Consider the following 11,389-nt stretch of genomic DNA (forward strand, 5'->3'; position numbering starts at 1 on the left):
CTACTTTTGAGCAGGGATGGCCAGAACCTCTCTTAGGAAAAATACCAGACCTAGCTCGAGCCGGGTTTTTCTACAGGGGAGTGAAAGATAGCGCTACCTGTTTTCATTGTGGAATGATTTTTAGTAATTGGGATCCCGAGGACGATCCTTGTGTAGAACATGCTTATTGGAACCCCAATTGTCCTTACATCAATCTGTATAAGGGACGAGGGTGGGTGATGAATGTGTTTATTACGTGTTTAGAACAACAGGGATATAAACCTTTACCTGAGATCAAACCTCTACTGAACCCACAACCAGACGTCCAGGCTCGAGGAAAATGTCACATTTGTTTAGACGAGGAATTACAAATCGTTTTTCTACCTTGCGGACACGTATGCTGCTGTGCTTTGTGTGCTCCTTCCTTTCAGTTTTGCCCCATCTGTCGAGGCGAGATTCAACAGTCCAAACGCCTATTTCTGTGTTAACTATAAATAAGACCCTGAACCCAACTTTTCCTTCATTGATCAACATGTATTCCGAGGAGACACCCCTCCCTTCTTTTCAATTGAAACACGAATTTACCATGGTGGTTGCTGGACCCTCGAAATCGGGCAAAACAGAATTCGTCAAGACATTAGTGAACAATCTAGACTGGATCACCCCCAGGCCCGAAAAAATCGTCTGGTGTTATCGGGAATGGCAACCCGCTTACACTTCTTTAAAAGATAAAGTATCTTTCATCCGAAATATTCCAGAAGACGACGAGAAATTAGTAGCCAATTTGAGTGTGCCCCATTTACTCATTTTTGACGACATGATGGGAGGAAAAGCCATCGAATCTATTGTGGATTGGTTTACCCGTAAAGCGCATCATCGGAATACCAGTGTGATTTACATCACTCAGAATTTATTTGATCGAGCTGCTTCTCATCGCACCATTAGTTTGAATGCTCATTATTTAGTCTTATTCAAAAATCCCAGAGACAAATCTCAGATCAGTGTATTGAGTCGTCAGCTAGCTTTACCTCATTTGATGTCTGCTTATCAAGAAGCCACCCAGATACCTCACGGATATCTTCTCGTGGACTTGAGTCCCCAGACCCCAGACCAATACCGATTGAGAAGTCGAATGTTTGAAATGTTGACTGTACACATGCCTCAAGAGTATAAATAAAAGTGTTTCACACTCTTCTGAGTCATTGTTCATTTCAATCTCATCATGGCTCCATCAGCCAAGAGTAAATTAGTGAGAACCTTACGACGTTTACAGCGGGAACGAGATCCCGCGAAGCGAGCCCATTTAATCGAATTAGGGCGTAAAGCCTTATTGAATTGGTTTGCCATGGGAGCTCGCAATTTAATAAAAGGGGTCTTACCTATCAATAAACAGACCCAAAAGTTTATTAATAATCATCGTCAAGATTTAAAGATCATTGCCGATCAATCGGCCAGTGATCAAGACAGAAAAACAGCTATTTTAAAACGCGGAGGTGCTGGATTTCTAGGTGGAGTCATCATTCGTCATTTATTTAAATGGAATAGTCCTAAAAAACGGCGGGTTCGTCGTTTAAAGAGTGTAGTGGTAAGAGTCGATAATAAGAAACAAAGAGTGTTTCCGGATTGGATGGTCCGTGTCGGAGGAGCAGCTCAAAAGAGCAGAAAAAAGAAGAAGAGAAAAGCCCCTCCCAAGAAGAAAAAAGCCCCTCCCAAGAAAACAGCGAAAAGGCAAAAATCTGCTCCTCAAACTCTAGCTCAACGTAAAGCCATGCCCGAAAGTTTAAAAAACGAAATCAATCAGTATTTTAAGGAACAAAGACAAAAGACCATAGGAGAATTGCTCAAGAAACAAGCAGAACTGAGAATGGATCGTGCTATGGGACCCATAGGCAGTCAAAGAGCCAGTGATTTAGAAGTGTTTCCTCGAGTGAATGTGGGCATTCCCTCCTCCTCCTCTTCCTCCCCTGGAATTAAAGTTCCCATTCATGTCCCTAAAATCACACGTTTTCAACCCTTGACGGCCTCCACCCCTCAACTACCTAAAGGCCTGAGATATAAATGTCGATATTGTGGAAAAATTTATGTCAGGGAGAAAGCGAGAGATAAACACGAGAGCGACAAACACGGAGGATATGCCCCTCCTTAAGAGAGACACTATAAAAGGGAGTGACATGAGAGACTTCACTTCATTGTTTTCAAAGATGGCCAAGAAGAAAAAGGGATGTTGTACGCGATTAAGAGCGCATGCCCCTCTTTTAAGAGTGTTATCGGACCCTCACTATTCCTCGTCTTTAAAAACGGGGATTTTAAAACATTGTTCTGGAGATTGTATTCTGAAAATTTGTGAGATCGTCTACAACCTATTAAAAGGGGTGTTACCTCTCAATTCGGCTCAGAAACGAAAACTAGCTCCAAAGAAACACATCTTAAGGAGACTGGTCCGACCCCAATCCATACAGAAAAGACGAGCTTTATTAGTACAACAAAAAGGAGGAGGTATTTTACCCCTTTTAATCTCAGCAGCACCTTTACTGTTGGATGCCGGACATTCTGTCTATAAAGCCATTAAAAAGAAGAGGAACAACAAGATACAAAAATGAGTCGTAAAATGGTGTTAGTACCTGAAGTTCTGTTGAATGAACTCAAAGGTAAACTCCCCAAACCTCCGGAATTTCAATCTACTCTGAGTATAGGTCAAGAATTGGACCAGATTACCAGACGTGAAGATTTAACTCCAGAAGAAAAAGTGGCTTTATACGGTCAAGAACTTCATCGGTATAGGAATTATTTACAACAAGCGAGAGAGCCAACGACTACCAAAAAAACCCCTGCACCCTTAGCCCCTGCAGCACCAGCAGCCCCAGCAGCCCCCGCAGCAGCAGCAGCAGCTTCAGCAGCAGCAGCAGCACCACCACCAGCAGCCTCAGATCCCGAGATCGATCAACAAATCATTCAAAGTGTGAATAAACCCATGCAAAGAAAAGCTGAATTATTATTAAATCATTTAAAGAAAACCAACGTCTTGACTTGGGATAAAGACGGAGAAATCAGTTATCGAGGTCAAAAAGTACCCGATTCTAACATTGTGGATATAATGGCCGAAAACATGAGAACCAGATCCTTGAAAAATCGTCCGGTGCCTAAAGGATTAGATGAATTTGCTCAAGCTTTAAAAGAGACCCGTACTCCCATGACTTACTTGCAAAATCGAGACCTTATAAAAGCCATGCAGAAACCAGGAAAAATCAGTACTCCTAAAGGGGCTTTGAGTGACGACGACGACGAAGAGGAAGAGAGCGGATTTCAGGATGCTTCCTCTTCTTTTTTGACCCCTATTAGTCGACCTGTAGAGGCAAGATCAAGGGTGTTAAAAAAATTCACACCTAAATATAGTCCCTATCGAGCCCAAAAGCAATTAAAAGCCCAAGAAGAAAAGAAGAAATTAGAACAAATCGAGGAAAATTGGCTATCATTGCCTAAGAAATGAAGAAGAAGAAGAAGAAGGGAGTAGAAGACATTTTAACAGAGATTTATTACGATCCTAAGAGAGGGTATGGAGGCATACAGACTTTGTATCGTCAGGTCAAAAGTCTGGGGCATAAGATTTCTTTGAACACCATACGAGAATGGTTAAAAGAGCAAGATACCTATACCTTACATAAACCCATTCATAGAAAATTCCGGAGACAACAGACCAGAGTGACGGATATAGACGAACAATGGCAATTAGATTTAGCGGATGTGTCCAGTTTAAAGAAACACAATGACGGTTATACCTTTTTATTGTGTGCCATTGACGTCTTATCTAAATATGCATGGGTGGTGCCTTTAAAACAGAAAACGGGGAAAGAAATGATTCGAGGATTACAAGAGATTTTCCGACAAGACGGTCGACGTCCCGTCCGCATTCAATCGGATCAAGGCAAAGAATTTACCAATCGAGAATTCTTACAGGCGTTTAAATCCATTCATTTCTTTACCACTCGCAATACGGACACCAAAGCCAGTATCGTGGAACGATTTCAGAGAACCCTCAAAGCACGCATGTGGCGATATTTCACTCGGAATAAAACCAGACGGTATTTAGAGATCTTACCGGATTTAGTGTATGCTTACAATCATACCTATCATCGCAGTATCCAAAGAACCCCAGCTCAAGTGAAGCCCTCGAATGTGTTAAAAGTCTGGAAAACTTTATATGGGGAAGAATCATCACCTAAAACCAAAAAACCCCCCAAGTTTAAAACAGGAGATAAAGTGCGCATCAGTAAAGCTAAACGCACTTTTGAAAAAGGATATTTACCGAACTGGACCACGGAAATATTTACCATTGCTCGACGAGTCCCCGGTCGGTATCCTTACGTGTATCGAGTACAAGATTATAACCAAGAGGAATTAGAAGGGACTTTTTACGAGAAAGAATTACAACAGATCATTAAAAAAGACGACGTGTACGAAGTAGAGGAAATCTTGGGGTATAAAAAGCGACGAGTCGGGAAGAAAATCATTCAAGAAGTCAAAGTCCGGTGGAAAGGATATCCCCCTAGTTTCGATTCATGGATTCCCCAAACGGATCTCATCAAATAACACCTCATTGGAAATGTTGTGGAGAGAATATTCCTCGAGAAGAAATTGTGTATTTTGCACAATTATTCATTTGTATTTCCCTCATCATCACCAGTGTGGTCATGTTAGCTTTACACGATTCTAATCGAGAATATTGGATGGTCTGTGTGAGTTCTTCGGTGGGTTACATCATGCCTAGTCCTACCATGATACATCAAACCCCTAGGGTCAAGAAGACCAATTCACCCAGTTAATCCCGGAATCTAAAAATAGATACACCCTATAAAAAGGAGACACCATAACCCCAAGAGGATCATTTCTGATCTGAGTGAGGGACAGAGCACACACATCATGGATTTTTTAAGCTCAGAGTATCGTTGGAAAATAGTAGAACCTGAAGGGACTAGTCACAAAGGAGAATGGATGAAAAACAAAGAGACATGTATTCAAGATTTCTTTGATAAGAATCCAGGACAAACAGGTCTCAATGAAATCTACTTGTATAAGAGATTCAAGTTACCGGACCGCCAAAGAAGCAATCAGATGCTCTTAATAGGACCCAGATCACCTAAATATGAAGAATTTAAATGGAAAGTCAATTACGTCTTGGCTCACCGAACACAGGGACCCGAGAAGACTTGGATTCAAGGAAAATGGATGAAAAAAGCTGGAGATTGTATAAAAGACTATGGCAAGAAAGTGATCCTAAAAGGATACGATATCATGGACTGTGCTTGTGAAACAGACTATTTGTACATGAGGAGACCTTTTCCCATACAAAAAGAACTGAAGAGAAGTTTTGAATGTTTGTTATTATAATGATGTTCTTGTTGTTGTTGTTGTTGTTATGAATCAATAAAATAAAAAAGAAAAAAACCAAAAATTCTAGTGTTGTTATTTTTTCCTATATACATATGATGCAACAAGTATAAAAAAGATGATGCAACAGGTATATAAAAAAGATGATGCAATAGATATATAAAGATGATGCAATAGATATATAAAGATGATGCAATAGATATATAAAGATGATGCAATAGATATATAAAGATGATGCAACAGATCTAAAAGATGATGCAACAGTAAAGGTATATAAAGCGGAGCTGGGAGTACCCTGCACTCATTATTTAGCCATCATGTTTTTTGTGTGGAGATGGGTGTATTGGAGTGATGTAGAAAAAAAAGTTTGTCATTACTGTGATCAGAATACAACAGATTATGAATACGTCAGTATATAACCGATGCGGGAGAAGTTGAAAGTCTATTGGATTTGATGTAGCATAAATGTGAAATGCCATTTCCACACTGGTTTGAGATGATGAGCCTTCTTCCATAGAGACTTGTGGTTGTAGCTGGTGCCTGAAATATTTCATCTGGAAGAAAGGAATTGAGAACATACCGCCTCCCCGATGGGTGAAAATGACCAGGAACAGACCTTTGAAAGAATGTATGATGTGCTACCAGGAAAAGACTCGAGGAAAATGGAAATGCGGACAATGCCGGCAATATCCGTGTTGTGAAAAGTGTGTGAAGAAACTCTTTGAGACTTCCTACAAGAAATGCCCCTTATGCCGATATGAAGGACAATAAAATCATTTTTTTTTTTTGTATTTTTTGACTTGAATAAAAATTTGTGTTTAAAAAATTCTTTGTTGTTTTGTTTGTTTGTTTTAAAAAATAAAATATAATTTAAAAAATAAAATAAAAAAAAAAATAAAAATAGATGAAAGGTTTTATCAAGAGGTATATCACAAAACCCTCTCTCATTCTGAAAAAGGACACTGAACAAGTCAGACGTGTTTTTTGTTTCAAAGATGCAGTATCGTTGGTATTGTGAGAGTCCCATTAGTCAGTGTATGTACATGCAAGGAGGGTGGATGAAAACTAAAATAGGAGCCATCATGGATTTCTTTGAAAATCATCCAGGCTATTACTTGGAGAATGTGTGGTTGGAAAAAAGAGTGAAAATCCCCTATCCTCCAACAGGATCTAGAGTGAGGGTGAAAATCAACCAACATTATCAGCAATTCAAATGGGTTACTTGTACTCAAAGGAATCGTCTGACACCCATCAACACCATTCAGAATGAAAGTTCATGGTACTCGGACATTGGAGATTGTCTGAAATATTATTTCAAGATGGAGAAAAAAGGACTGACGTTTCCACCTCATTATTGTCCTACAGAGTACTTGTATTGTCGCATTCCCTTTGCCCAGATTAAAGACTCGGTGGAAAAGAAAGGACATTTGTTGACTCGAGTGATTGAGGACCGATCATCAGAAGACGAAGAAGAAGAAATAGATGTGTAAATCATTGAATAAATGTTTTGAATTTAAAAAAAAAAAAAGTGTTGTTATAAATACAAAGGTCTTAAGGTCTAGAGTCTCAGTCTTAAATTGAACATGGCCGAGAGCAGTGGGTTTTACATGACTTTACCCAGTGATGGGTCTATGACCTCTTTTTCTAGCAATACGACCGCTCAATTTAAAACCTTATTACCACAATCCCTAGATTTAACCGACGGAGAATGGGAAGTGGCTTTAACAGAAATGATGTATCCCAATTCATTGAAAAACATTACAGAAAAGGAGGCTTATTTTGACATCCTGGTTCCTCAGTCTTATGCTCGCCATATCAAAAACCCCAATGTTTATGGCAGATTTAAAATGAAAACCTTAGACCCAATGCCATTACGTCAATGTCCTGTACTGCTCGATTGGGCCCATACTAAACGGCCTGCACTCGTTGAACTAGATAGCAAGATGGAAATTAGACGAATTCACTTCAGACCCGGGCCTTACACTCACCCCAAGGCTTTAACAGAGGAAATAAGTCTAGGACTACAGAGATCATTGAAAAAAATATGGAAAACCCTTGGTGATGGAAATGAAGAAAAATCTATGAAATTAGTATATTACGAGACCTATGATCGAGTGATGTATGAAATCAATGAAAAAATGCTTACTCCCTTATGCATTCGTTTCCCCACATCCCTAGCTTATAAGCTAGGCATGGACGGTCAGAAAGTCATTCTTCAGAACGATACAGAAAACATGACCAAATGGATCAACATTAGTTACTTGGGAAACAGTACTGTGGATTTATATGAAAATCTGAAATCCATGTATGTCTATTGTGACTTGATTCAACCCCAGACGGTAGGCTCCAATGCCTTGAAACTCTTAAGAGTGGTGCCTTGTACATTTCATTTGGAGGATTCAAAACAAGCCAAATGGGAACCCATTCGAGCGGAATATTTGAAACTAAGTAAAAAACATTTCGATACCATTGAGATTCACATCATGACTCCTTTAGGGACTCCCATGCCCTTTGTAAGTGGTAAATCAGTGGTGAAACTTCATTTCAGAAAAGTCTACTGAGATGAATGTACCGTTATTGTGTTCCATCTTATTGGGTGTGGTGGCTTGTCTGGTCTGCTGTCTGTATTGTATTCAGCCCTAAAAAAGGGTATAAAAGGAAGTCCCCCGAGGATATAAAGGTCAGTTGAACAAGAGACATGAACCATGCAGTATCATCCCGGATTACTGAGACAAAGAGGACACAGTTGGACTTATCATAAAGGTTTATTACGTCAAAAAGGCGGAGCAGTAGGTTCTATCATCTCTGGATTGGTGGGAGCCCTTCCCTTGGATAATCTATCGGGAACTCCTATTACAGGATTACTCAAATTGGGTAGGCTTTTAACTCACATGAAACCTCAAAAAGGAGGAAATTTTTTAAACTTCCTCTCGGCAGCAGTCCCTAACATACCCCTACCGGGCACAGACTCAGGTTTGACTCTCAAAAACGCGGCCGAGTTAGCCATGGGGTTACAAAAAGGTCGAGGATTTGTCAAAGATTTACTCAAACATGGGAAACAACAAGCCATCATGGCCGGAGTGAAGATAGGCAGAGATGTGGTGGGAAAAAGAAAAAACATCAGAAATGCTCTTTTAACCCACGGACTCAATGCGGCCAAAAATACAGGTCTATTTGCTTTCAATCGAGGAGTCTCTTTACCCTTTAGAAAGAAAAAGAAGAAAAAAGGACAAACAGGTCAAGGAAGAAGAAGAAAAAGAAGAAAGCAGACAGGGAGAGGAAGAGTCCTGTTAGCCCGAGGGGGTCCTAAGAGAAAAAGGAAAAAACAAGGAGGAATTCCTAAAAGAAAACGTCATTTAGATGTGTTTGACTGAGAGAGAGAGAGAGAGAGAGTATAAATAGGACAGTCCAGGGAACAGAAGGTTCATTTGTGAAAACTGAATCCTAGTAGACACATCATGTTACAGCCCGATTCCTGTGCGTGTGGGATGAACAATTTAGAATTGTTTCAAGTCCCTCCGACTAATATTGCTTTAGAAGACTCGAAATGGGAAGAATATTACCCCATTTCCAGTACTTTAGATTCCGACACCGCTCCCATCGAATTTGAAATTAAAGGACAAGGAGATCACTATCTGGATTTATCTCAAACTTATGTTCAAATGGTATGTAAATTTACCAAAGACGATGGAAGTAATCTGACTGGGGCGAACAGCACTTCCAGTCCCGTGAATAATATCTTACATTCCATGTTTACGGAAATCGATGTCAGTCTGAATGGAAAAATAGTGACTCCGGGGACGGATACCTATCCTTACAAAGCTTATCTGGAGAAATTATTGTCTTACCGACCCAGAACTTTAAAGACACAGACCAGGGCCTGTAGTCTGTGGGAAAAAGATACGGCAGGACACATGGACGAAGTGGGGTTAGAGGCTCTTGGTGTAGCTCAAAATAAAACCTTTGATGTAACTCCGGGTGCAAATGGTGGGGCCGACACGGTGACCATTAACCAACCCATCCTCACAGCGTTACCGGCCAATTCTAAAAACGAAGGATTCCGAAAAAGACACCAAGCTATTGCTGACAGTAAGAAAATCAGTTTGCTGGATACTTTACATTTGGATTTGTTTCAACAAGATCGATTTCTACCTAATGGAGTGGACGTCCGTTTGCGATTTAATCGAGCTAGACCTTCTTTCTACATGATGATCAAAGGAGGAAGTACAGGAAAAGTGAAAATATTGAGTATGATCTTGTGGGTGAGAAAAGTCAAACCCACAGCAGTCATGATGAATACCATTAATCAGAGTTTGAATACCCACAGAGCCAAATATCCCTTGAGAAGAGTGGAAGTGAAAACCTTTACCATTCCCCATAGGGACCCAGTCTAAGATAACGGATCATCTGTTTCAAGGTCAGATGCCTAAACGTCTCATTTTAGGCTTTGTTGTGGAGAATGCGGCTTTCAACGGAGATAAAACTAAAAATCCCTTTCATTTCCAAAACTTTGGGATCAAGAAATTAGATGTCAGTATCAACGGAGAGACCATGAGTACTCGTTGTTTTGAACCTCATTTCAACGAGGATTTATATCTGAGATCCTATCTCAGTCTGTATCAAGCTCTGGGAAAATTAGGAGAAGATTGGGCTCCGGACATCACCCTAGAAGAGTATAAAAGCGGCTACACTCTATGGGGCTGGGATTTCACTAAAGATCAAGAAGCGCAATCGGATAAATTCCACATCATAGAAACAGGAAATCTGAGAGTAGAAGTGCAGTTTACCAACAATACGGTTAACACCATCAATTGTGTGGTGTATGCAGAATTCGATAACTTATTAGAAATTAACAAACAGAGAGAAGTGAGCATTGATTACTAATGGATACGGGACAATTGAGAGAAGTCTTATCCAGAGAATTCAAGAGTTCTTTTGGAGGCGTGTATCCTGTAGATTTATTACCGGATCAATTAAGACCTGGAGAAAAAGCTGTCGTGGTCAATACGGATCCTCAAGATCGACCTGGAGAACATTGGGTGTGTCTATATGTGAGCAATCCCGTGGTGGAATATTTCGATTCTTATGGATTTCCTCCCTTACAAAAAGAAATTCAAGATTTTATCCAGCGTCATGCTCAACAATGGATTTATAATCCGTATCGCTATCAAGACTGGAATACCGATGTGTGTGGACAATATTGCGTGTATTATTTACATCAAAGAGACAAGAAAAGAAAGAAAACCGACGAGTGGCTATTCCCCTTTGACCAGAGTACGGCTTTACAAAGGGACAGATACGTAGCGAATTGGTTTAAAAACACTTATCATAAATTACCTACGGGTCATGGACAAAAAGTGTCAATGTTTTTATCAAAAATGTATTGTAAATGAGTTGTTTGTTGTTTGTTGTTTGTTGTTAATAAAAAATGAAAAAAAAATCTGTGTTCTTATTATTATTTATGTGTTAGTGTTTTCAGTATGCAACAGGGTATAAAAAAGATGATGCAATAGATATAAAAAGATGATGCAATAGATATAAAAAGATGATGCAACAGGTATAAAAAGATGATGCAATAGATATAAAAAGATGATGCAATAGATATAAAAAGATGATGCAACAGGTATAAAAAGATGATGCAATAGATATAAAAAGATGATGCAATAGATATAAAAAGATGATGCAACAACTATAAAAAGATGATGCAATTCAAGGTGGGGGTATAAAAACAAGGTGTTAAAGACGATCCTCCTCAGTTGGTGGGGCATGTGGTTGAGTAAACGACAGTTTGGCAAACGAATTCCTAGAATATTAGAAGACATGGAGATGGATAAAGATAAATTTACCTTATTAGAAAAGAGAATGACGGAACCTATGGAGGGGGATCACGAAGCTCCTCAAACAAAAAGAAGAATAGAGTTGAAAACCTTGGATCCGGAACCTAAGAATGAATATTTACCCCTGCATGAGCCTGTGAAGGATCCTAAATGTCCAGACAGATTTTACAGGACAGCCATTAATTGGA

The 11,389-nt window shown here is 39.6% G+C and overlaps 1 protein-coding gene across 1 annotated transcript; it reads left to right on the forward strand.

The window, feature by feature from the left end:
* Positions 1 to 9,786: 9,786 nt before the first annotated feature.
* LOC134246313 (uncharacterized protein F54H12.2-like) lies at positions 9,787 to 10,248 on the forward strand. The gene has a single exon (XM_062728635.1). It carries the CDS (start codon positions 9,787 to 9,789, stop codon positions 10,246 to 10,248), a length of 462 nt encoding a protein of 153 aa, XP_062584619.1.
* Positions 10,249 to 11,389: the final 1,141 nt, after the last annotated feature.

The sequence above is a fragment of the Saccostrea cucullata genome, unplaced genomic scaffold (assembly GCF_032062105.1).
Source record: "Saccostrea cucullata isolate Sc308-1 unplaced genomic scaffold, CSIRO_AGI_Scuc_v1 ctg3994, whole genome shotgun sequence".
NCBI lineage: Eukaryota > Metazoa > Mollusca > Bivalvia > Ostreida > Ostreidae > Saccostrea > Saccostrea cuccullata.

Bases quoted from the DNA above. Each gene is read 5' to 3' on its own strand.
- LOC134246313 (XM_062728635.1), top strand. From the start codon at position 9,787: ATGCCTAAACGTCTCATTTTAGGCTTTGTTGTGGAGAATGCGGCTTTC.